The following is a 26874-nucleotide window of genomic DNA, read 5'->3' as shown; positions in this document are numbered from 1 at the left end:
TATATATATATATATATATACATATATATATATATATATATATATATATATATATAAAGAGTTGGACATTCAACCGACTAAGCCACCCAGGCATCCCCATCCCCTTTTTAAAGAAGAACAAGACATTTGGACCACCCTGGAAAATCCTAGGTGCCAATTGATATTGAGCTTGGCATTTCCCACCTCCGGGAGCCACAGAGTGGGCACTGACCTCACCTGGCTTCTCTGGAGCCAGGACCAGGCCGGAATACCTGGAGCCTCTTCTCCCCACAAAAGCAAAAACTCTGACTTGGATGGAGAGGCTTGAGCACAGGGCAAGGGCAGGCATTTGAGGTGCCCTCTGGGGGCCCCTGGAGTGAGAAAGACCACAGTCTGGCCCTTTGTGCCTTCCTCTGGGACACCACTTGGAGCCCTGGGCAGAAGGAAAAGGAGAAGGGAAGGGATGGGGCTGGCGCTGCTGCAGGCAGGCTGCCTGGGGACTGACGGGTTTCCGCAGGCATCCTGAGAATGTGCCAGCAGAGAAATGCCAGGAGGACCCTGTATTTTAACCTTGCTAAGATGCACACCTCCCACCTTCGCTTACACACATTTTAATGTTTCTGAACTCAGCATGCATTTTGCAGTTGGCCCTGTCTTAGAGCTGTATTGGAGTTTGATGGCATTTTTTTTCTTTCCTAGTGGTACGTAAAACAATGGCGCATGTTACATTCAATTCTATCTTAGAGCCTAGGAAATACGGCAGTTGGAATCACGGGCGATAGCAGGTGGGCTGGGAGACCTGGATCTTCCAGGCCAGCTGCTATGTCATCCCAAGGCTTGCTCAGATTTGTCCTGCAACCGTGGCTCAGGAATACTTTGACTTTATTTTCCTTCACTCCCTTCCAGGGGTTGTTTGCTGCACCTTGGAACCCCTCTCCCTTCATCTCCATCCCCCACTTTGCAAGGAGGAGCCATAGGAGGCAGCACTGTGTAACAGCTGGAGCCCAGGGCATCCCCTGACCCTAATGGGCTGCATTTGGACAGTACGGTTGCTTCACCCCCAGGAGCCTCAGGCTCGTTGTCTGAGTGCTTGTTTCTTTTAATTCCTTTGGTTGGTTTGATTTATTTTTAATTATTGTTAATTTTTAATTTATTTGTTTTTAATTTACATCCAAGTTAGTTAGCATATAGTGCAGCAATGATTTCAGGAGTAGATTCCTCAATGCCCCTTACCCATTTAGCCCATCCCTCCTCCCACGACCCCTCCAGCAACCCTCAGTTTGTTCTCTATATTTAAGAGTCTCTTGTATTTTGTCCTCCTCCCTGCTTTCATATTATTTTTGCTTCCCTTCCGTTGTGTTCATCTGTTTTGCATCTTAAATTTCTCATATGATTCAAGTCATATGATATTCGTCTTTCTCTGACTGATGAATTTCACTTAGCATAAGACCCTCCAGTTCCATCCACGTAGTTGCAAATGGCAAGATTTCATTCTTTTTGATTGTCAAGTAATACTCCATTGTGTGTGTGTGTGTGTGTGTGTGTGTACATACCATATCTTCTTTATCCATTCATCCATCAATGGACATTTTGGGCTCTTTCCATACTTTGGCTATTGTCTATAGTGCTGCTATAAACATGGGGGTGCACAAGCCCCTTAAAAACAGCATACCTGTATCCCTTGGATAAACACCTAGTAGTGCAATTGCTGGGTCATAGGGTAGTTCTATTTTCAATTTTTTGAGGAACCTCCATACTGTTTTCCAGAGAGGCTGTACCAGTTTGCATTCCCACCAGCAGTGCCAGAGAGATCCTCTTTCTCCACATCCTCGCCAACATCTGTTGTTGCCTGAGTTGTTGATGTTAGCCATTCTGACAGGTGTGAGGTGGTATCTCATTGTGGTTTTGATTTGTACTTCCCTGATGATGGGAGCATTTTTTCATGTGTCGGTTGGCCATCTGGATGTCTTCTTTGGAGAAGTGTCTATTCATGTCTTTTTGCCCATTTCTTCACTGGATTATTTGTTTTTTGGGTGTTGAGTTTGATAAATTCTTTATGGATTTTGGATACTAACCCTTTATCTGATATGTCATTTGCAAATATCTTCTCCCACTCTGTTGGTTGCCTTTTAGTTTTGCTCATTGTTTCCTTCACTGTGCAGAAGCTTTTTATTTTGATGATGTCCTAATAGTTCATTTTGCTTTTGTTTCCCTTGCCTCCGGAGATGTGTTGAATAAGAAGTTGCTGTGGCCAAGGTCAAAGAGTTTTTTCCTGCTTTCTCCTTGAGGATTTTGATGGCTTCCTGTCTCACATTTAGGTCTTTCATCCATTTTGAGTCTACTTTTGTGAATGGTGTAAGAAAGTGGTCCAGGTTCATTCTTCTGCACGTCGTTGTCGAGTTTTCCCAGCACCACTTGCTGAAGACACTGTCTTTATTCCATCGGATATTCTTTCCAGCTTTTGTCAAAGATTAGTTGGCCATATATTTGTGGGTCCATTATTGCGTTCTCTATCCTGTACCATTGATCTGAGTGTTTTTGTGCCAGTACCATACTGTTTGATGATTACAGCTTTGTAATATGTCTTGAAGTCCAGGATTGTGATGCCTCCAGCTTAGTTTTCTTTTTCAAGACTGCTTTGGCTATTTGGGGTCTTTTCTGGTTCCATACAATTTTAGGATTGTTTGTTCTAGCTCTGTGAAGAATGTTGGTGTTATTCTGATAGGGATTGCTCTTGGTTTGATTTTTAAAGCTCACATTCCTTGAGAGTTTACCTGTGCAGGCCACTCATGTATCATTGTACTTAATCCTCACAACAGTAATTGCTAATCCCCAGTTTGCAGATGGGAAAACCGAGGCTCAGGAAAGCCACGTAATCTGGCCGAGACCTTGGAGCAAATAAAGGTGGAGTTGGGATTTGAACCCAGGTGTTTTGGTCCTCAGCCCTATCTTCTACTAGTATCTCTCATGGTAGAGTGCGTCATCAAAAGGGCTAGATTTGCTGATGTCTGAATTTCTGCTCTGCTTGGTGTGGTGTGAGAGTGATTCAGACAGCCCCTGCTTGTGACAGATGTCGGTCCCAGGCAGGAAGGGTGCTGAGGACACGGTAGGGATGGAACTGGCTCCAGGGGTTGGAAGAAAATCCTGCTCCAAGATATTAATAGGGTCTACAGGCATCTAGGCATTTTCCAGGCTTTCCCATTCTTTCTGTAATGCATTTGTTTCAGCAAAAAACCAAGATATAGAATAAATGCTTGATTAGAAAATTAAATGCATGAAGCCTTCCCCGCTGTAGGTGAAGGGACTCACTCCTGTCCTGCAGAGTAACCAGCACACAGAGGAATGAGTGCTCACCTCTGACCCTGTCCTGACTGGAAATGCTCACGTTTGCCATCTTACTTGTTCTCATGATTTTAAGTCCTGAATGAAAGTCTTCCCCTTCCAGGAAGCCCTCCAGGAGCACCCCAGCCAGGCCCATGTACATATCCTCTGTGATTTCTGAGCATCCACTGCAGCGCCTGGTGGTAGAGTGGGCCCCAGCACCTGTGCACGACCAACTCACTCCCCCAACTACTGGGCCTGCTGACAACGGACAGTTCCAGCTGGGTCCGCCCTCTTAGCAGATGCTCACTTGAAGAGAGATGTCTCTCTCCAGGTCACACCTTCTCCCTGGGACAGTCCACGCCCTAGGACATTATGAGAGAGACAGCTCTGCAGGCTCCCTGAGGGCTCTCTGAGGTCACCTGAGACCTTTGATGTGACTGCCAGGCAGCCCAACTTCTCCCCAGTCCAGCCCTCCCTCCTCCCTTCTCTGCAAGCCTCCATTCTGAGAACATCCCCCTGTAAATTCCCTGCAGGCCAATGTCCTCCTCAGGGTCTTATTTCTGGGGATCCAACATGCAACGCCCGTGGTCCTCTTGGGTTGCCTCTCTCTTTTGTCACTTGTTAATGTGGTGGCCTCTCTTTATAGCTACATCTCAAGGGTGGAGGGCTTTTCTTCCCGGCCGGACTCACAGAGCCTTTGATTGAGTTCAGCAACGCAACATACGACCTGCAGATCCCAGAGAACAAGAGAGTATGCTCTTTTATTTGTTTATTCCACGAAGATGAGGCATGACCAAGATGTGATGTAATGCTTAAGATGCTTACACTCCAGTGGGGGGTGTTGGGGGGGAACAGATACACAGAGAGGGTGCGTTCCAGAATAGAACTCAGGAATGATGCTGTGGAACCCCCAAGGGAAAGCGGTCCAGCAGAGAGCAGGAAGCGGGAAGATTCTGAGCTAGCCTTTCTTTGGAGGCCGTGTCAGGTCTGGGCAAGCAGCGGGAGGGGAAGGGAAGTTTTCCAAAGACTTTTCTCATTTGTCGAGGGGGGATAATAGCTGCAGGCCTCGGAGGTTGTTTTGAGGACAAAACTATCAAACAAAACTATCAAATCCTCTACAAGCATATGAAGCCACATCACAGGCAGGCGCAGGATTGTACAGAAACAGAAGTCTGGTTGGGTATAGAGAAGGGGTGGGGTGGGGTAGAAGGGAAGCCGTACAGTCTTCATCAGAGGCCACTGGCCCTACAGAGAGGGACCAGGGAAGTAAGAGGTGGGGCAGAGAGAACCTTCAGGAGCCCTGGGGGAAGTGAGTGGATCTCCACATCTCCAGGCCCCCGAAAGTGCTTGGCACGTTGCTTTATGCCTGACAAGCTCAACAGACTCCCAATCTTGTGTGAAAACAAGAGGCAGGAGCAGCTGCCGTTCCTGATGGATACGTGCATATAGCTGTCCCGGGGTGTGCTCCAAATGGGAAGAGGGGCCGATGCCTTTGCAGAGGGCAGCGTCAGTGTGACACAGGGCCTCGGTGCCTCCGAGTTGGAAGATTTTTGCACTGGTGTCATGTCATGTCACCCTACATGGAGTTAGGCATTTTGGCTTCCCCAGAGACTCCAGGCTGGTGTAGTGGTGCTGGGGTGGGGGGTGGGGTGGGTGGTGGGGACATCATCCACACTCCTCTGCTGGGGGCCGGCAGAGCAAATGTGTCAGATAAGGTTGAGGGGGTAGAGGGGGGCAGACCCTTCTCCACAGTCCCTTCTGACCTGTTGTGGCTGGCGTGCCCTCCTCCCTGATCTGGACGTGGTACCACCATCCCAAGTGGCATAAACTAGTAGACTTCAAATCCCTTTGGGTAGCCCAGCAACTGGATGTCGTGGCACCTTGGGCAGAGTGCTTTGAGGTACTGATAAGCTTGATTCCATCGTGTAAAATAGGAACACTTTTGTTATCAGGAGAGTCAGCTATATTATATGTGCATTATGTTCTAATCACAACCAAAACACAGGCTGTCAAGCTCGTCAATGCCTGATGCGTCTCAAGTCTGCCTCTCAGGCTCTCTGCTTCCTGCTCTCAGTGAGCAGCTCCTCAGCCTCCCCAAGCCCAAGGCAGAAATGCTGTTCCCTCTACCCCTATTCTCTCTGCTTGCCCCGGCACCTCTCCCATCCCACATCTATCCATTGGATACCGAAGCACAGGTCAGCCACTGATTCTGAACACTTCTCTTCTCATCCCTGCCACCTTCATTCGGACAACCACCCTCCCTTTTCCAAATGACAGCCATAGCCTGGCCTCCTCCAAGGCCTCCCTATGCTGCAGCAGCCACTTTACTAAAACACCAGCCCCGTGGTCCTTCCTCTGCACCCAAGCCCTCAGGGGCTCCCAGTCTTATGAGACAGAATCTGGCCCATGACTGGCCCCCCGGTTTCTTTTGCCCCCACTTCACACCCTACATTTTTAGCCAAACAGAACTGTTTGTTGTCTGGCACTGTGTTGTATTCTCTCTAGCTGCAAGGTCTCCCAAACTCTGTTGCCTGGCTATTTCCTCCTTTGGTCGCATCTCAGATGACACCTCTTTCAGGAAGTTCTCAGGCTCTCAGGGCAGGAATGCAGAAACTCCTCATCTCCTCCTCGGGTTCCTACAGCCTCCCAGCTGGTGTGCCGCCACCTGCTTGGCCACACACTTCCATCCTCTGAACAGCGGTTGGAACCTTCCGCCTCTGATCACGTGGTTCCCACTGCCCTTAGGCTCAAATGTAGCGTGACTTGGAAGGCCTTCTAGGATCTTGCACTGGCACCCTCCCCAGTTCAGCTCACGGGCTTCAGCTGCCCCGAATGAATCTCTTCCAGCCCTCCACCGGTGTCTGCTGTCTCGCTCTGTCGTTTGCTTCTGCTGTTTCTTGTGTCTAGACCCTTCCCTGGGCTCCCAGCTCTTCACCTAATGACTTAGGGTTGTCTGTCAAAAGCCACTTCCTCTGGAAAGTCTTATTTCAATGCTTAAACTAGCTTTTGTGGTCCTCCTGCATTCCATTTCCTAGTGCCCGCTGCTTATAGATTCAAGTGCTTGATTCATGGGCTGTTGTTTCTTTTAGAATGTGAGCTGGGTAAGGGCGCCCGGGTGGCTCAGTCGGTTAAGCTTCTGACTTCGGCTCAGGTCATGATCTCACGGTTCTTGAGTTCGAGCCCTGTGTCGGGCTTTGTACTGACAGCCCGGAGCCTGGAGCAAGGGCTTTAGATTCTGTGTCTCCCTTTCTCTCTCTGCTGCTCCCCGACTCATGCTCTGACTCTCTCTCTCTCTCTCTCAAAAACAAACATTAAATTTTTTTAAATTTAGAATGTGAGCTGGAGAACCATGTATATTTCGTTCCAGCCCATATTTCTAGCACCACATAGAACAGTGCTCAATAAATATTTATAGAATCAAGAAGGAATGAATGTGTATTCCTGTTCCTGCCCCTAGAAGCTGGAACTCCTCACTAACTTGTCTCCAGGAGGTGGTGCATGGGATGTGCTTCCTAAGTGTTTGTTGAATAAATAGATGAATGAATGATCAGCTCTTTTCAAGTTCATTTATTTTATTATACTTTTTTAAAAAAAATTATAATTGCTCATTTGTCTTGCCATCTGCAAGAACTTGCCAGCAGAAGAGTGGCAGCAGGCCCCAGCGTTTTAAGAAAATTGTTAAAATACAGAACTGAAAATCCCGAGGCTGGAGAAGTCTACTAACTGCCAGTGGTTGGCTGTAGCTCCGGAGCTTTCCGTGGGAGGCAGCACGCTCTGGGAGGTCCTCCTGCTCACCCGCCGTGTCCGTTTTTCCTGGCCAGAGCCCGGCCACCCAGTGGCCCCGTTGCCCCGATGGATCCACTGAACCTGTCCTGGTACGATGATGATCTGGAGAGCCAGAACTGGAGCCGGCCCTTCAACGGGTCCGAAGGAAGGACCGGAAAGCCTCACTACAACTACTACGCCACGCTTCTCACCTTGCTCATCTTCGTCATCGTCTTCGGCAACGTGCTGGTCTGCATGGCCGTGTCCCGCGAGAAGGCGCTGCAGACCACCACCAACTACCTGATCGTCAGCCTCGCCGTGGCCGACCTCCTGGTGGCCACGCTCGTCATGCCCTGGGTTGTCTACCTGGAGGTAGGTCTGCCCTCCCCTCCGCTGCAGGGGAGCCTGGAGTCCAGGCACTTCCCGACGAATTGCCTGGTGCCTTCTCAGCAGGCCTGGCCTCTCCCTCCACTCCGGGCTCAGTTTTTCCCCTTATGAAATGGGCTTAATGCCTCTTTCACAGTCCCAACTGCCAGTTGGAGAGTGCTTACTAAGGGTCGAGTCCTCTATCCCTGGCGTTTTCCCGTGTAGCCCTCAGGCCAGCCCTGCGAGGTCACCCCACGACTACCACCATCTCACAGGTGGTGAGCCAGGTGGTCAGAGAAATTCGGTGACTTCTCCGGCATCATGCAGCTGGCGGGTCCCAGCTGGAACTCGGCTTGGCCCCAGGTTGGTTGGTTAGATCATGCTGCAAATGGGAGTGATGGAGGAAGATCCTCAAGGAAGGGAGATGTTCATGCATCCAGACCCGAAGCTTCCCATTCTGTCTTGTCACTTCGAAAGTGGGAGCTGCTACTCCGTGTGCTCCTTATGCCTCCCCTCTTCCCGGTTCGGTCTAGCACCAATGTCTGGGACCTCCAGGCAGGGTCCGCTGTGGGCTGGGCCACAGCCCCTTGGCTCGGGAAGGACCACATGGTCACCCAGGGCTCGGCCCAGGATGGGGCCCAGCTCTGCACTTCCGAATAGAGAGTGGGCGGCCCCTGCCGTGGTCCAGGCACCTCGCCAGGCATTTCGCAGACACAGACTCAGCAAACAGTCATGCTAATCCTGGGAGTTGATACTTTTCTTCTCAGTTTACAGAAGAGGAAACAGAAGCTTTGAGAAGCTGTCTGTCCTCAGATCGCACAGCAAGGGGAGTAACCGGGGAGCCACTTCCAACAGGCAGACGTGGGAGGGTCTAGGGTCTTGCGTCCTGGATCCTGCCCCTCTCTCGGCCTAGGATTCTGGGGTGGAGTCTGGGAAGTGACCAGCCAGTCAGGAAAGAGCCAGCACTAAGGTCACTGCGATCATTGGGCACTTACCTTCCCGTCCTGGGCAAGATAGGGGGGATACACCTGTGCTATGGAGGCAAGTCCCTGGCTGGGAGGGTACGGCTTCCACTTTTAAAGGAAAACATGCCATTTTGTAGGCTTGAGCCGAGGCGACACCCAGAAGAGGGAGCTGAGGTGGGGGAGAGGAGGCTGGCCCAGCGTGGCCCCTCTCCTGGTCTCCGCACCCGGGGGCTCCCCGGGCTTTCTCATCATGCTCACAGGATCACACACCCCTGGTTTTCTGTAGCACAGCCCCAACAGGCTGGGATGTCCAAAATGAATGTGAAGGAAAAACCCCGAAGGAAACAAGCAAAATAACATGAAATCTACAGGTGCCACAGGCCAGGGGTCCACTTCCTCCACGACTCACACGTCCGTGAGTCTGTCCAAGCACGTCTTGTCTGAGGGCCTCTCCCTGAGGAACCCTTCTCAATCCTAAGGCCTCTACCCTTCCTGCTCCCTCTCAAAGGAGGGTCCCAGGCCTCAGACCATCAGGGGAGAATGAGGGGCGAGTGGCAGAGCAAAGAACCTCTCTGTGCCTCACTTTCTTTATCCATATAAAGGAGATAATCACAGTATGTATCTCGTGGCATTGCTTTAGAATCTAATGAGTTAGTTAATATATGCAAAGGGCTCAGAATGGTACCGCACACTGTAGTGAGCAAGATGTAGAAATCAGCTGTGACAGTGGTGCTGAAGACGAACGTGACGGTGGTAGACATCCAGCACCTGTCCTCATAGCGAGGGCCCTCCCCGTGCCCAGGCAGCAAGGCGCCCTCTACCCATAGTGAAGCATGCTCTGCCCACAAGGCTTCTGGGCTTCCAGATCTGCAGCTTCTCCCCCGACACTCTAGGATAGAGCCACATCTGTACACAGGCTGTACTGGGGGTTTCTGAGAATCTGTAAGTCCTGTGAACAGATACTTTCAACATAACCAGTTCACCGTTATTTTAAGGGGGAAGCGCAGTGGTTTGGGGGGCAGGGTGGAGAACAGTATCATGGAGGGTAGTGCTCTAACTTTCTCATTATTTCCCTTTAAAACAAGAGCTGGACAGTGAGCTCGACTTACAGGTTATTGTCCCAGCCATTTTTTGTCCTTAGAGCCTGTCCCGAGGGGAGTCTCAGCCTATCCCAACATCCTGTCAGAGTGTTCTTGCAGCCCATATACTCTTTCCTTTCTAAGAGATGCTCTTGTTGTCCAGAATTTTCCACCCTGTTCCCTTCCCAGCAATACTAGTGCCTCTCATAGCCTGCCATGTCAGCACGTGTCTAGCGTGCTAGATTGGATTGGATGTGCTTTACTCTTTTTCTTTTTTTTAATTTTTTTTAATGTTTATTTATTTTTGGGAGAGACAGAGACAGAATGCGAGTGGGTTAGGGGCAGAGAAAGAGGGAGACACAGAAGCAGAAGCAGAAGCAGGCTCCAGGTTCTGAGCTGTCAGCACAGAGCTCCACACGGGGCTCAAACTCACGAGCTGTGAGATCATGACCTGAGCTGAAGTTGGACGCCCAACCGACTGAGCCACCCAGTCACCCCCCGTCAATGTACATGGCTGCCAAAAATTTCTCTCGAGTCTTTGAGTCAGCTACCCCCAGGCCTGTGGAGGAAAGCCCTCCCTTCTGTGCTCCAGACAGGCCTTTAGGGGTAGGGATTGAGAGTTCCCTAAAGGCAAGGACTATGCCAATACTGTTTACCACTGTACCCCAGAGTCTAGGACAGAGTCTGGTCCATAGTAAGTTGCTCATAAGTGTCTGTAGGAAAGATGGAAGGCAGGGGAGAGGGAAGGAGAGAGAGGAAGAGGCCCTGGTAGCTCAGACCTGGATCCCTAGGGACATAGAAACAGCTCTGAAGTACTCGTCTGGGGGGGGCGGGCCTCAAGGTGGAGGGTGGACCAGGTGGGTCTGGGACCCTCCTAGCAGTGCCCTACAGGTAGACTCTATTTATACCCGGAGCTCCTCACCCCCCAATCCAGACCTGACCTGCCATCTTGGGGAGTCCTGTGCTGTGATGTGGGCTCACGTGAGCCTCTAGGCTCACGTGAGCCTAGAGCAGCTTCCTTCCTGTCTTCTGGGACCAGCTGCTGTTTCTTCACGTCCAACATCAGTGGCTATAGCTCCTGTCACCGAGCTTAGGTGCCAGCATTTGGTTTCACGCCTCAGAGCAGAAAAAAGGGGCAGCTCTGGGAATGAGCATGTTCCAATTAGCCTGACGACTGACAGTGCTATGACAGCAGGATGGGAACTACCCTGCCCCAGGCCCTGGGAGGGGGGCTTTCCTGCTCCTTTTTCTCCTATTGGTAGAGGCCTAGGATGTGTCTCAGGGTCAGGGTCAGGGTGTTCCACACTTCCAAATTTGCCTGGGCCAGCTCGCTGCGTGAGTGTGTGTGCCTGTGCGTTTAAATGGGTGGTATGGATGTGCATGGGTGTACGGGAAAGTGAGTGTGTGTGCGTGTGTGTCTGTGTGTGTAAGGGGGAGAGGGGTGCAGGAGCGGGCCTCCTCAGTTCCATCATACAAGGATCTATGGGTACAGCCACCCCTCCCCACCCCCTCCTGGTGTTTCCAGAGCTTGAGCCCAGGTTTTCCGTCCTGAATTCTCCAGGTGCGACAAAGAGCAGAACTGTCTTCTTTGTCTCAGAGCCATGGTCCTCACCGTTGTCCTTAACGGACACTCGCTGGGCCCCGACTGGGCCACACACCATGCTGGTCCCAAAGGAGCTGCCTGGCTTCCCCAGAAACCTGGGATCAGGGCAGGATCAGAAGCTGAGCGGAATGGCCTTGGGCAAGTCACTTGCCCATTTCTGAGGCTCAGTTTCTCCATTGGCAGAATGGGATGCAAGTAGATCACACGGATGTTTTACAGACGAAGGCTCAGAGTTGAGGCACGAGGTGTAAATTGGTCATCATTCTTCCTGTCCGGTTTTTGGCACAAAATGGCCCTATGTGGCTAGCAGGGGAGGGGAGCAGGGACAAGTGCCTCAGACAGCCAGGGGCATGGCTTCCCTTTGCTGCCCCACTTCTCTCCCGGGCCCCAACTGGAGACCCGCAAGACCCCCACAGCTGCCCTCTGGGCCTGTGGCCCAGTCTGCCCCAGGAGAGCCAAACTATGCGGCCTGAGCTCATCGTCCCTCTTCCGTCCCCCCTTATGGTGCTTTGTCCCCAGGTGGTGGGTGAGTGGAAATTCAGCAGGATTCACTGTGACATCTTTGTCACTCTGGACGTCATGATGTGCACAGCAAGCATCCTGAACCTATGTGCCATCAGCATCGACAGGTGAGCCCAGCCAAGGTGGGAGAGGGGACCCAAGCCATTGGCCTTTCGGGCTGAAGAGGCAGGCTGTGTGCCTGTGAGTCCATGTGTGTGTGCACATGTGTATGTGCACATGCATATAGGTGCATGTGGATCTGGCTGGGAGAGTCCAGACCACCTCATAAGAGGCCATGGTACAGATGGAGATGCTACCAAGGATACCCAGCAGAGACTGGTAAAGAGGAGAAAGTTCCCAATGTTGACGGCAGCCCTAGGTCTATCGCTTCCTACTTAAGTGACCTTGGGCAGAATGTGCACATTCTCAGAACCCTACCTTGTCTAGAAATCAAGGATGATGACCCCTGTCCAGGTGGGGCCACAGTGTCCGGTTGTGCATTTCCTGTCCAGCACAGGGCAGGCACACGGCCAAGGGGGTCCGGGTTGTGCTCACTTTGTTAAACTATACCCTTGGAGCCTTTCACTGATTTGCACACGCAGGCCACGCGGGCTCCCCTGGCTGGGCTCCCCTGGCAGGATTCTTGGAAGATGAAATGAGCTACTATATGGGAAGTGCTGGATCAAGGAGGCGAATGATTTCCACCGTTATTATTTTCTGCTGAATGGGGCTGAATTCTTTCTCCGAGGAGCCTGGCTACCAATCCGTCAACAAACGCTTCCACTTTCTGTGAGCACAGCATGGGTGCAGTTTCAAAGGTGCAAAGACCCAGACCCTGGTCCCTCAAAAACCTTAAAATCCAAGTAGGGACACTGGAGTAATAGATATGGCCCAGGATTACATGGTAGCCGGTCAGTCACTAAAGTATCACCAACTACCCTTGCTGTCTGAGCTGGGGCAGGAGAAAGGAGTGATTTAGGGTAGACAGGCAGCCTTCAGGGAATTTCAGACAACTGGAACTCCCCAACGTGTGGGGTGTCTCTGGTGTGTGCCTGCTGTGGAATGAGTTCCTGGGCCTGCACCCCAGACTCAGGGTCCCCTGCCCTGTGACCTTGCAGGTACACAGCCGTGGCCATGCCCATGCTCTACAACACCCGCTACAGCTCCAAGCGCCGAGTCACTGTCATGATCGCCATCGTCTGGGTCCTGTCCTTTACCATCTCCTGCCCACTGCTCTTCGGACTCAACAACACAGGTGAGTCCTGTCTCTGTCTGCCTGGGGTTCCGCTGCCCCCCTTCGCTGCATGGGACCCCGAGAGAGCTGAGCCCCTGGCGCAGACTTAGGGGGATGACCTGTTTGCCAGCCTAGGCTGAGACCAGGCTGGGTCTCCCCGGCCAAGCCTGACTCTCAGTTGTACCTGGATGGGCCGGACAGGAACAGTAGCTTGAGGCATAATGGGGTTGCGTGAGGAGTGGGGGTAATGATTCAGGAGGATGTCTGGCCATTTTCAACTTTGTTTATTCAACCGAAACAGGCCAGACAGCCCCACCAACTGCATGTGTTTGCGTGTGTGTGTGTGTGTGCGTGCATGTGCACACATTGGGGGGGGTGACTACGGGGTCCCATCCCCACCCCACGGTGATGCTGTTTGTGGTAATGAGGCTGCAGTCCAAGCTGGCCCAGCTCTGCACAGACCTGAGTCCTCTGGAGCAGGAGAGGTAGAAATAATAGAAGCTAGCCCACTGCACCTGTCCTGTGTGTCTGACGTAGAGGAAATAGGTGTTGGCCTGCCTGCCTGCCGGCGTGGGCAGAGAGCTTTCTCTCATCAGGCAGGCTCCAGTGAGGCAGGTGCACCTCTGGAGACCCTTACAGGGCAGGACACCAAGAAGCCTTGCAAAGTACCTCTTGTAGGAATTCCAAGACGTGGGGAATAGGCTTATTCCCTGAGCATATGCTCAGATCAATCTGGAAAGGCCCTGAGATAGAAGTCAGACATCTTCTAGACCAGGAAGGGAACTTGGAAACACATCAGAACACAGGGTTGAGCAAATAGGACCAAGTCACCTTGTCCCTAAAATTGAAAGGTGGTAGACCGCCCCCATGTATACAGCAAGGGTTAAAATAAGGGTTTACTCTTTGACAATAATTTCCTTCTGTTATTTTTTCCAAGCACACTGGCCCCACTCATGTGTTCACGGGCAATAAAACTAATAATGAAATAAGGAGGGAATGTTAATGGGAAAACTCAGAAGTAGTCCATGAGAGCTTAGCTTTTTGCTCACAGTTGTGATTTGAAATCTCTGGTTTACTGTGCACGTTCATTTACATCTAGCATTTCCGGGTGGCCTTAGACACCTAGGCGTACTCTCTGTGACCTCGCTGCTGGAGTCTGGCGGAGGAGGGAAAGGTCTCTTGTGGCGCTGTGGCCCCGTGGGATGCTGACGTCCCCTCTGGGCTCTCCTTCCCCCCCCCCAGACCAGAACGAGTGCATAATCGCCAACCCCGCGTTCGTGGTGTACTCCTCCATCGTCTCCTTCTACGTGCCCTTCATCGTCACCCTGCTGGTCTACATCAAGATCTACATCGTCCTCCGCAGGCGCCGCAAACGGGTCAACACGAAGCGCAGCAGCCGGGCTTTTAGGGCCAACCTGAAGGCCCCGCTCAAGGTCCCCAGATCCCCCACCCCCTCCAACGCCCACACCTCACCATTATCAAGGGAGCTTGCCCAGGCGCAGGTGGAGGCCCAGGGCAGTGCAGTGGGGCGGGGCTTAGGCTGGAGGGGGCTCCACGGACCTGGACCTGGGCAGGGCACAGTCTGAAGGCGTGGACCTCCGTGGGATGACCGAATCTCCAGGAGCCGGATGGAGGCAGGGCAGGTGGTGGACACCATCTGGGAGAAGTCTTTGCTTGGAGATCCTTGTCTGAATGCACCCTCTCCTCTCCTTCCTTTCCCATCACTTGTCCTTCCTTGCTGTGGCCCCTCTCTCTGCCTTTCCTCCCTCTGTGCTTTCCTCCCTCCCCTTTACCTTCCATGCTCCCTGTGCTCCCCTCTGTGTGCACCTCCTCCTTCCTCCCCGCTCTTTCCTCCTCCTCTCCTCCACCTTGCTTGCATTCCCTCCCCCTTATGTCTTGTGAATTCTCCCCTCTGCTCAGCCCTCCCTGTATGGGAAGACAGTATGTGGGCCTGGAAGGAACCAGGATCTTGGGGTTAGACACATCAGGCTCAAGGCCTGGCACTGCCACCTCTTTTGCTGAGTGACCTTGGGCAGGTTGCTTAACTTCTCTGAGCCTCGGTTTCCTCATCTGTTAAATGGGAGTCATAATGCCAGCCTCTCAGCGTGGTCTTGAGGATTCAATGTGAGAGGGATATGAATATGTCTAGCATGTGCCAGACCCTTAACAGGTACCCCATTAAAGTCAGGGCCCGTTTGTCCCTCGTCCTGCCCACCTTTTCCCCTCACAGGACCAACTCCTCCTCTGCCCTTCTCTGAGCCCCGGTGCCCAGCCTGACCACCCCACATTGGGTGTCTGTCCCCAGCCGCCTGCCTGTCATGACCAGTGTACTGGCTCACTCCACAGGGCACCTGCACTCACCCCGAGGATATGAAACTCTGCACCGTTATCATCAAGTCCAATGGGAGTTTCCCAGTGAACAGGAGGAGAGTGGTAAGTGCTCAGGTCAGGGACCCAGAGCCAGGTCCTTCCGCCCCTAGGGAAACCCAGCTGCCGTGATTCTCAGAAACCCCACCGGCAGCGCACATCCCAGGCTCCCCCACTTTGCCTCTGAGGCCAGACTCACCATGCACACCTCACAAGCAGGCATGCAGCAAGACGGCTCGATTCTGCAAGGCACAGATAGGCACCCCTAGCGCAAGAAAATGGTTGGGAGAGAGGACTTGGCCGTAATAACATAATTCAAATAAGAAGAGTGGCTGTTACCATTCACTGAACACCCACCGTGTTCCTACTGTCTCATCAAATCCTCACAGCGACCCTGAGAGGTAAGTCTTATTGAGCTTATTGATTTTAACTTTGTGGAAGAGGAAACAGAGGCTCAGAGAGGGTAGGTAACTCACCCGAGGCGAAACAGTGAGATAGCACATATTTGAGCCCAAACCCACATGACTCCGAAGTCCACGCCTCTGCTGCTCTTCCCTCTTGCATGTGCTTCCTTACTACAGGCAGGTTCTGGGGCTGGAGGCTGGGCGTGGAGGGGGTGAGTAGGGGAGCGAGCAGAGCAGCCTTGGGGCTGGTGGGGCAGTGCAGCCCGAAAGTAGAGCCTGGAGACGTGGAAGCACAGCAGACCCCAGGCTCTGCCCAGAGGAAGTAGCAGCAGGGTCCCAGCAGCAGGTGCCGCAGCCCCAGCTGGACCAGGGAACCCACCCAGGGCCGCACACGAAGTTCAGGTCAGGTGTCCACAGGAAGCAGGGTCCCCACCGTTCACTTGCACGGCAAGGGTAGGACTCCCTTTATGAGATGGGTGCCAGACGGGTACTCAGGACTGGGACGGGGGCAGCAGCTGAGTTATATCACCACCCACCCCCACCCCCACCCCCCTCCCCGCCACTGGGTGCAGAGCAAGGCTATATTTGAGAAGTTCAAGCTGACACTCCATGGTCTGGGGAACCTGGGAGGCCGTGAGTGGATCCCCACCAAGGCCGCCAGGTCAGCTTGGCAGGGAGGATTGGGGGGAGCCCTGGGGTTAGCCCTTTGGCACGGGGATCAGTCTACAAGGAGAATGTGGTGGGGTGTCTCAGGTCTGCCTGGCGGCCCCTCGATTCAGCCCAGCAGGAAGAACAGGGGTACCCTCTATGCAGTTAGAACATGAGCTCCTGCAGGCAGGCACTGAATGCCAAACCAGTAATGTATTCCCAGCAGCCAGCTCGGTGCCTGGCGCTCACTGGTGTCAGTAAGTGTTGCTCAGTCAATAAGAGAGAAATGCTGGGGGTAATAAGCCCTCACAGATGGTTGTGGGGTTATTGAGGCTGCATAAGTATTGCTCGGGGCCAAGTGCTGGGGATGACCCCGTAGGCAGGGACTGCCCTGGGGCCCAGACCGTCCCCACCTCCCCGTGTTCGGCAGAGTGACCCTGTGGTGTTTGCGGGAGTCTCTAAAGGAGGAGAGGGCAGGGCCGGGTGGGGCCAGGTGAGGCTGCGTGGCTAATGCCTGTGAACTGGCCTGGCTTTACCCAGAGTTCTCTGCCCCTGTGCAGGAGGCTGCCCGCCGAGCCCAGGAACTAGAGATGGAGATGCTGTCCAGCACCAGCCCCCCCGAGAGGACCCGGTACAGCCCCATACCGCCCAGCCACCACCAGCTGACCCTCCCCGACCCATCCCACCACGGCCTCCACAGCACGGCCGACAGCCCCGCCAAACCAGAGAAGAATGGGCATGCCAAAGACCACCCCAAGATTGCCAAGATCTTTGAGATCCAGTCCATGCCCAATGGCAAAACCCGGACCTCTCTCAAGACCATGAGCCGCAGGAAGCTCTCCCAGCAGAAGGAGAAGAAAGCCACCCAGATGCTCGCCATTGTTCTCGGTGAGTCAGGCTGGCCGACGGCCGCAGCCCGGCTCTGTCCAGCCATCACCGAGGAAAGGACCCATCACCATCACCATGGGTCCACCCACCAAGATGGGTCCTGTTACCTGCCATCCCCTTCCTAACCATGGCTGGCGGGCCAGGGGACCAGCACTTTCTCAGGTGCAGGCCACTCCCACTGACGTACCCCACTAGGTAGATTCTATAATTATGCTCCTTTTACACATGGGGAAACTGAGGTCTGGAGTGGGTATATAACATGCCCAAGGAAGACCTATGATTTAAACTCAGGGCGTCTGACTTCAGAGTCAGTGAGCTTGGCCAGTCAACCATGGTGACCTCCAGAGCATCATGGTCCTGGGCTAGTCACCCTTTCTCTCTGGAGTCCCCTCAGCAGGAGATTGCTTCTTGGGGCTGTTGTGGTGGTCAGATGGTACACAAAGGTGAAAGCATTTTGTAAAGTGCAAAGCAGTATACACAGGGATGTGTTATCAGTATGGTTTGGGTAGTGTTGCTATTGTTGAGGAACTGGAAATTCAGTTCACTTCAGCTCAACCAAGACCCTGTGGGACCAGAGCTGTGAACAAGGAAAGGGGGCTGGAGGGGGGAGCCATCTGAATGAGGGCATGGCTCTGTCAGCCAGGCAAGGCTTTCAAATAAAAGTTTCCTAGAAAACCCCAGATGGCGAGTCAAAACACAAGACTGGACGTGATGTGATGTGGCTGGTTGGGAACAGGAGGGGCCAATGTGACTGTGCCTTCCCTGCAGCACCCAGGCTATCACGGGGCACCCTTCCAGACCCACCATCCCCTCTGACCTCCGGCCAGTCCTGTGGCGTGAGCGGGACCAGAGTTACTACCCTGCTTTTATGAACGCACGCACAGGGTCACCGCAGGTTAAGGGACAGAGCCTTGATCATGCGGCTGGGGGTGACAGAGGAGGGTTGTAGCTGTGCCCTCTGCTCTGGCCCGTGGGGTCTCTCTTCAGTCCTGGGGACTCCTGGGGTGCTTGTGGGGCATTCTGGGCTCATGATGCCACCATGCCGAGAGTCCCGCCAGAGCACGAGGTCCTGAGTCAGATGGACAAAGCAGGCGGGAGGGAGGTTAGTCTAGGTCAGAGCGTCCCGAAGCAGCAATTAGGAAGAGGTACCCCCCAAGGGCTGGGGAAGGCATAGGGAGAGCCTGGCCACTGGTGGGACAGACCTCAATAGACTGGAACTCAGCGGGTCTTGGCTTCATCCCTCATGAACGGGGTGGCCTTGTGTACATCACAGGGCCTGTGGGAGCCTCGGTTTCCCGTCCACCTCACAGGGATGCCAGGAGCCTAAGTGAGATGGGTATCTAGCTCTCCCTTTTGTCCCTCGGGCCCAAAAGGTGCATCCCCAACCTGCAGTGACCAAATGTTCCACTTCCGGCCGCTGAGGAAGATGTGTTTCTCAGAGATGACCAGAAAGTAGAGTACATATCTCCGTCTCTACTGACTTGTGTCAGAATGTTAACCTCGTGGATTTGTCTTCAAGCCCACTATCCTTCCCTGTGGGGTAGCTGTTATTATACCCATTTGACAGGTGAGGAAAATGAGGCCGAGGGAAGGAAAGTGGCCTTCATTGCAAACGGGTGTCAGAGACAGCTCTAGAATCTGAGGCTGAGACTCCTCCTGCCTCCCCTGACTCCCCTGCCTCCCCTGCCCCCTCCTCCTGCCTCCCCCGCAGGGCTCCTGGGCCGGGGTCTGTCTTCGTGCGGGCCTTCCCAGCCCAGCCTCTCCCTGCCTGACTGCCGCCCTCTCCCCCAGGCGTGTTCATCATCTGCTGGCTGCCCTTCTTCATCACCCACATCCTGAATATACACTGTGATTGCAACATCCCGCCCGTCCTGTACAGCGCCTTCACGTGGCTGGGCTATGTCAACAGTGCCGTGAACCCCATCATCTACACGACCTTCAACATTGAGTTCCGCAAGGCCTTCATGAAGATCCTGCATTGCTGACCCGCTTCCCGCCTCCCTGCCCAGGCCAGCCGGGTCTCCGTTCCTGGGAGCCGTGGATGGGGGTGGTGCAGGGCGGACTCGGCCTTCTCTTTGTCCCCGGCAGGCTCTAGCTTGACTCCACGCCCCTCAGAGCTCGCACACCCTCACTCCGCCAGGGTAGTGCTGGGGAGCCAGGCATGGTGCCAGCCCAAGGGCTGGACCCCTGGCTCAGGGGCGGCTCACAGAGCCCCCCCCTCCCACCTCTAGGCCCTCTCCCCTTGGCACCAAAGACACAGCCGCCTTCTCTGACCTTTCTCTGGGCTTCTGGGGTCACCAGGAACAGGGGCAGGGCTCAGAGGCCGTGCTTTCTGTGGGGTTTGGCCTGGTCTTCGTAGGCCTGTGCTGGAGCGGGCAGTGTGGAGGGATGGACGGTTCCCACCCCACAAGGCCCGTGCCTGGGAAGCCAGAGCTCTTGCCAAGGCCCCAGGAAACTCAGTCCTGGGAGACCCATGTAAATACCAGACCACAGGGTGAGCCCCAGAGAAGCCCAAGCCAAAAATCTTCATTCACTCCCTTTCCTGCCCGATGGGAGCCTCTGTTTCCACAGCAGTGGCTCCCACCCCACCCCACCCCACCCCACTGTCCCTCCAGCAACCCATGTGATTTCCACACCTGCTGAGGGCAGGAACCCTGGGCTTGAAAGGCCCCAGGAAGGTCTGCGGGGAGCGGAACGTCCCCCAAGCCCATGCTGCTGCCTCCTAACTGACTCGGTGCGTCCCTTCTCTAGCAACTGTTGGGCCAACCTGTGAGAGGGCAGGGAAGGTGGGCTTGTGGCCGCATCCGGGGTCCGGGGTGGATGTTGGTTCTCTGGGGAACTGCCTCCTGCCACACTCTGCCGCAAAACCACTCTCCTTTGCCTTTTGCCTCTCCTCTCTCCTGCCCCCTTCCCCTTCCACTTTCTCCGCCTTAGAGGAGCCCATGGTGAGGGGGCTGCTGAATACCACTTAGCCTGGGCTGGCCCTGCCCTGAGGGAGGAGGGAGGTTGCAGTTTGTGGGCGGGGCCCTGGGTCCCAGACTCTGTAACATCACTACACATGCTCCAAACTAATAAAACTTTGACAAGAGTCATATGCGAGGCCCCTCGGGTGGAAGGGAACCGGTACCGAACTTTGTCCTCCGCAGCAGGTGTCTGTGCTGGGATCAGAGTTGGGGGAGCCTTCCGCAGCCCCCTCCCACAAAGGGATGACCCTGGCCACAGCCACCAGGGTGGACGCCGGAGGTGGGGGTGTGGGGGGGAAAGGAGGAGCTCCAGGAGGACTGGGGAGAGGATATGTGCGCCTGTGTTTTCCCCTTCCCCGTCCCTTGAGCCCAGGAGACCTGAACGCTCTCAGCCCTGCTACTGGCTGGCCCTGAGCCTCAACTGTCAACCAAGATGGGACGGGAGAAAGTTCCCAGTGGGAATCCCAGAGCACACCCAGGGCTCCCCTGATCCCTCCTGTAGGAAGGCCAGGCTGTCCCCACTTCCCACCTCCTCCTCTCCAGGTCCTGGCACCTCTGAAGGACCTCAGCTCTTATGACCCACCACGCAGAGAAGGCTCCATGGAAAAGGTGCCCTTTGAGCTGCTGGCTGTGTCCGTATCTGTGTCAGCCACTTGCCCTGACTTCTGGCTCACATCAGGACTCCCTTCTTCTGCAGCGGGTTGGGGAGGCAGGGAGGGCCTGTGTGACATGACCTAGGTGGTCCCCCTCCTCTTGGCCTCCAGATCAGTCACAGCTCCAAGATCTCTGGGGCCACAAATTGGCATTGCCCTGAAAACAGAAATTTGGCTTTAAGAAATGAAATATAAATCAACCTGGCAAAGGAGGAATATTCTTACTACCTTGAGAATAACAGCGATGATGACAAACAAGGTGCCGGCTCCCACGGGCTCAGGCTCCGGGGAGCTGTCAGGGCATAATTTGCATGCTAAATACAATATTTTTAGCACCAAACTTTGGAGCACTTAACTTGCCCTGAACATTTAATTATGGACTTTGATCTCTTCCCTGAACCTGCTAAGCCCCAGGGGAGGCTCCTGTACCCGGGAGCACCCAGGTCCCAGAAGCTGGGCAAAATGGGCCCCTAGTCCAGCTCAGAGGGTGTCAGTAACCCAGTGACCACCTCCTGGGGAAGGCGTCGGACCCTCAGTGGGGTTAGAGACCCTAGAGACTTCTCTGCTGCCGATGCACACACAGGTATGCACACAGACACAGTGCACACTCAGCCTATGAAAGATCTTGCCCTGGACGGAAGCTTCAAATCTCATTGCATCATTAGAAACTGTAAGGTCACACAGGTTTCTCAGCTGTGGGAATTGGAAGAGATGACAGAGGAGAGAGTAAAAGAGGGTGGAAGGAGGGAGACAGGGAAGGAAGGAAGGAAGGCAGGGAGGGATGGAGGGAGGAAGGAAGGAGAGAAAGGAAGGAAGGAGGGAGAGAGGGGGGCAGAAGGGAAGGAAGGGAGGGAGGGAGGAAGGGAGGAAGGGAGGAAGAGAGGACAGCAGGTAGCTAGAGAGGGAGGGGAGCCAGGCTCCCAGCAGTCTGGAAAGGGCGCTGATGGGAGGAGAGGGCAAGAGGGCAGGCAGGGGCGGGAGGCGGGGCAGAGGAAAGTTGCCCACAGTTGTCATGAAGCTTCAAGTCTTTCTTCCAGACAGCAGATTGACAGCTGGAGTGGGCAGGGGGAGGGCCGGCTCCGCCCCCTCCCCCCTCAACTCTTCGGGGACAGAGGAATGGGCGTGGGGACCCGAGAGAACTCTGAGGTGGAAGGGGGCGGCCCAGGCTCTGCTTCTCTCCCAGGAGGCCCTGACTACTGCTGCAGTGCTCTGATTTCTCTCCTCCGCCTTCCCTGGGCTTCTGTCTCTATGACTGTCTTTCTCCGAAGCATGACTTTCAACCAAGGGGTCATTTATCTGCCTTCACAGCAGGTGGAGTCTGACCGCCCCCACCACCCAGCACCGGGTCAGGCACAGCCGGGCACTTTGCGTGCATGTTCCCTCAGATGTCCCCGTGTGACTGCAAGTTTTCAAAGTTTCGGGCCCTCTCCCCTTACTCTTCCCCTAGTGGGTTCCGGAGGAGTCCCAGGTGGCCCCTGGCTGGGGAGATGGAAACTGGGAAGGCCAGTAGTGCAAGAGAAACTGCATTTCATCCATCCATCCATCCATCCACCCAGCCGGTGACTTCCTCAATGGATCTTTCTCGAGCAACCATTGTGCTCCAGGCCCTGAGCAAGATGCTAGGTGTGCAACAGGAAAAAGGTGGATGTGACCCCTGTTCTTGCAGAGTCTGTGGTCCACAATCACGCAACAGCTGTTAAGGCTGTGTGTCACCCATGACAGAGCCCTGGCTGGGTGTGGAGGCACAGGTCCCATAGATGACAATGATGTGGGGCGCAGCAGCCCTGGTGAGAGTAGGAGGGCTGAGGGCATAGAGCACTGCCTGAATGGTGGGGCAAGAGGTCCTCGAAAGAAGTGACCGTCTGTCCTGCTTCCCTGGTGGGCTCAGAACACGGGCAGTCAGTCATCTGCAATCAGGGACACTGACGACCAGCCCGCTTTGGGGGCAGTATGTCCACCTGCCCAGGATCCCTTCCCTGGCCTAGCCCTGTGCCCCACTGCCTCCCTGCCCTCCTGGGCCCCAGGACCCAGGCTATGTTTGTGGCCATTAGCCCCCATCCTATGCAGGGGCCGTGTGGGCTTTGCCCCACGTGCTCCTGTCTTCCTAACCCTGGGCCCCCATCCGTGGGATCCCCTGTTAGGCTGCCTCTCTTAAGGAGACTCATTGCCTTGATGACAGGCTGACCTTTGAATTCAGGTTCCAAATTTACGTCTGACACTGTCCATTCTGCCTGTTTCCTGACCAGCCCTGAGCAAAGCTGGAGGAAGCTAGTGTGGGACGATTAAAAAAAAAAAAAATTTAATGTTTATTTATTTTTGAAGGAGAGAGAGACAGAGTGTGAGTGGGGTGGGGCAGAGAGAGAGGGAGACACAGAATCAGAAGCAGGCTCCAGGCTCAGAGCTGTCAGCACAGAGCCCGACGTGGGGCTCAAACTCACAAACCCGTGAGATCATGACCTGAGCTGAAGTCGGATGCTCAACCTACTAAGCCACCCAGGCGCCCCGAGATGATTTTTAAAAAGGTGGGGAGAGAGGGAAAGAAAAAGCATCTGGGCCCCTGTCTTTTAGGAGGTTGCCCTCCAGTGCCTGTGAACAGCCTGGTAGCCTTTTGGGCTGCAGAGCTAATGAGTGGGGCGGGTGTGTGTGTGTGTGTGTGTGTGTGCAGGGCAGGGGAGTAGTTTTTATTTATTTCTTAAAATCTTTATTTTTTTAATGTTTATTTATTTATTTTGAGGGAGGAAGAGAATCCCATGCGAGCTCCACACTTAACCCAGAACCCAATGTGGGGCTCAATCTCATGACAGTGAGATAATGACCTGAGGTGAAATCGAGAGTCAGACGCTTAACCACGTAACGGACTAAACCACCCAGGCACCCCAGGGAAGTAGTTTTCAGGGGGGCTGCAGGTCAGAGTCTTGTCATGCATGTGCCTGAGGGTCCTCTCCTGCCAACCCAGTGCCCCTGGCCCTGGGTCTGGAGAGTCCAGGGGAGCGGGAAGCTGGCGGGGACAGAGCAGACCATCTCCGGAAGAGGTGGCTTCCACCCTGGCTTTGTGGGGTTATGCGGCGCAGGGAGAAGAGGTACCTGGTAAGGACAGCTTCCCACCCCCTCTCCCACCCCAGCTCTGCTACTTGCCAAATAAAGCAGGGCTGCTGGGGGGAATCCCCATGTGGAGGCATCTGGAGAGGCCTTTCACTCCTGGTTGGAGCTATGGCAGCTCCAGATCCACAGAAGTGCCACACGGCCACTGCACTTGCTTGTGGCTTTCTTGCCTCCACCCCTGACTTCTGTCCTGAGACCCAGAGCCTCCCTGCTGCCTTGGATGCGCGGTGGAAGTCAGATGCTGCAGGTGAATGAAGGATAGAGGTCAGGCAGGGAGGGAGGTAGACCACTCTGGGCATGGGGAGGGGTGGGGGACTTTGCAGGAGCAAAGCGCATGCACACCTCCCAGATTTTCCTGAGCAGGCCTGACAAAAAACACTGTCCTCTTGGTCCCTTGAGAGCAGTTTTCCCCCACCAGAGTGTCCCTTCCCCAACCCTATGCACAGCTAAAGGGTCTTTGGAATGCACAGTTCATTGTGATTTTATTCTTCTGCTCAGAAAAGGAGAGCCTCTCCCAGCTGCCCCAAGGTCCAAGCTCCGGAATCAGGGTGGGCGTCAGGGTCTCACCACCCCATCTGCTCTTGGGCTGTCTGCACCCCTAGCTTGTTTGCTCGTTCACATTCCCCAGCCTCTGGCGCCCCGGCTCCTTCCACCTCATCTAGGCACTGCCCTGTCTCTGCTGTGTCCTCCCACATATGTGTCTTCTGGAAAGTCCTCCCTGATTGACCCACTTGGCTTGGTAACTGACTGGATGAGGGACGGGGCCAGATTATAGACTGTGTTGTCTATTAGGCACATGTGGAGCTACTTAAGTTTATTGAACTCAAATGTTTGGTCCCTCGGCTGCACTGGCCACATTTCAAGCGCTCAGTAGCACAGAGGGGAAGGACCTATCCTAACAACCGGTTGCAGATGCGGGTTTCCCACCTCCCAGGGCGTGCTGTTGGACAGCACCAGTCTAGAAGGACTCCCAGGTTAAAAGTTCAGGCAAAAACTGACATGGGAAGAGAGTGAAGAACGGACTCGTGGAGGGGAGGGAACGTCCCAGTTTGGGACTTGAAGGGGTCTGTAGGACCTCCAAGTAGAGATGCCCAGTAGGAAACTAGGGAGTTCCTATCCTTGGCCACCCCCCAAACTCCCCCAAACAGGATTTGAAATCCAGCTGGAGACTCTCTCCTCGGAAATTTCAAGGGCCTCACTAAAATCCAATTCTAAACATCCCACGAAAACCTCTAGAAGGCAGCTGTGTGGCAGTGGGACTCACCATAGACACTGTGTGATGTGTCTGGCTTGGGTTGACTTGAAAAGCAAGCAGGTGCCGGTAGGCAATGTGAGGGCTGTGGGCCAGAGCTGGCCTGAACCCACTACGTCTGTTACCTCCTGGAGGCAGGTTGTAGACCAAGCAGGGGTCTGAGAATCTCAGCCTGGACCCCGGGACCATCAGGTTGGTGAGATGCAATGACTCCCAGGGGTAGTCCTGACCGCATGTCCACAGAATCCCTGCCATTATAGGACAGCAGATCCAAAGGCATCAATTTTCTGTTCTAACTCTTTCTTCAGGATCTTTCAAGTTCTTTCCAACAGGAGAGCCCCAACACTGCTGTCCCCCTGTGCCTCACTCCTGGGCATTCCCAGGGACTGATCTGAGCTCACCTGGCTTTGAACAGGTAGCCCCCCCTCCCCCCCCCCCCCCCGCCTTCTCTGGCTCATGCAGAATCCTAGCATGGGAGCCAGACAGACCTCAGTGCACAGGGAAGGCAAACAGCATAGAGTCCTCTCCCCTTCCCCCTTCCTGCTCTAGCATGTTCTGGAAAGACAGAACTCCCAGGGGGCATTTTCAGCTACAAGTCTTGCCTAAGGCTCAACCTGAGGAAGAACAAGGAGAATGGACCAGGTGGCTGAGCAGGGAGGAGAAAGATGAACGTTCGAGTGATGCCTACGGCAGTCCTCAGGAGTCCCCACTCCTCCAACTAGCCCAGAAAAGCCCACCACCAGGGGGCTGCCGGCGGATTACTGTCATCATGGTGGTGCTAAGGAGAGGGCACAGGGAGAAATGAGACACCCCCTGGTGTTTGTTCTCAGCCCTGGCTGTTCTCCAGCTTAACCCAGGAGATTCCTGTTTAACCGGGTAGGGCCAGTGTTTAAATAGCTCTTCTACCCCCACACACCTCACCCAGGAGGTTCTAATGCGTAGGTTTGATTTATAGCTACTGTTCTGGGGCACATCCCAGCTCGGTGCTACTCTCAGGGCTCTCTGTGGCGGCCACGGGCTGTGACGTGATGGGGTGAAGCATCTAGGGCCCAGGAGGTGGGCACCACAGCCCAGAGACACAACACTGCCAGCAGGTATGTGGGGTAAGAGGTCTCCTCTGCTCTGCCTCTCACCCTATGCTGACAGCAGGCTGCTGACTGATGGCCCCGCATGCACCCGGCCCCGCACAGAGGTGAGCCTGCCCGCACAGAGGCTGGGGGTTGGAGCTGGCCAGTGGTTGGGGCAGAAGATTCCTTTTCTCTGACAATTACAAAACATCCTTAAATCAAAATTGGAGGGACTGCTCCAGCAGTGCGGAGAGGTGGAGAGGAGTGGGATAGGACTTTAGGGCACCCATTCTTACCCACTCAAGTCCCCCCACCTTTCTGAGGCCGGCCATTCCCGGCAGAGCCAGAGAGGAAGCAGAGGCTGGGCCCAGTCAACACAAGGGTAGTGTGAACAGCCCCCGCTCTGCCCCGAAACCTGCCCCACAATGTGTAGGGCAGGCCAGGCCAGCACATGGGCGGCCAGGGTACGGTCACAGGGGACAGTTGTCTGAGCTGCTGTGGCTGGGAGGGAAGTCCCTGCCCCAGTAACCCACTCCTCACCATCACCACCTCCTCCAACTCCACACTTCTGGCCCCTCCCTCCTCCCACGGGGTGAGCTTATACACACACCACGCCCCATACGCACGCTACTGGCCCCACGGGTCAGCCCGTCTCCGAAGGGGAGACTCAGATCCCCAGCTCTATCGACTTCAGGGTTTGCAATCTGGCCATAT

General features: G+C 54.4%; 1 protein-coding gene across 2 annotated transcripts in view; it reads left to right on the top strand.

Moving 5' to 3' along the window:
* Nucleotides 1-19108, top strand: part of DRD2 (dopamine receptor D2) — a 184154-nt gene extending 165046 nt beyond the window's left edge. Inside the window, exons 2-8 of one of the 2 annotated variants that reach the window (XM_047071723.1) lie at nt 7125-7440; nt 11601-11710; nt 12701-12837; nt 14059-14249; nt 15163-15249; nt 16796-17123; nt 18915-19108. In XM_047071723.1, the coding sequence (XP_046927679.1) occupies nt 7125-7440; nt 11601-11710; nt 12701-12837; nt 14059-14249; nt 15163-15249; nt 16796-17123; nt 18915-19108 (1363 nt within the window). Of the gene's footprint in view, nt 1-7124; nt 7441-11600; nt 11711-12700; nt 12838-14058; nt 14250-15162; nt 15250-16795; nt 17124-18914 lie in introns of those variants that run through there. The other variant, XM_047071724.1, reaches the window with a different exon arrangement.
* Nucleotides 19109-26874: the final 7766 nt, after the last annotated feature.

This window comes from Lynx rufus, unplaced genomic scaffold (genome assembly GCF_022079265.1).
Source record: "Lynx rufus isolate CCGP_SWC_20201006 ecotype Redwood Valley unplaced genomic scaffold, mLynRuf1.p SCAF_9, whole genome shotgun sequence".
NCBI lineage: Eukaryota > Metazoa > Chordata > Mammalia > Carnivora > Felidae > Lynx > Lynx rufus.
The sequence above is the reverse complement of the archived record's forward strand: the minus strand, read 5'-3'. Positions and strand labels throughout refer to the sequence as shown.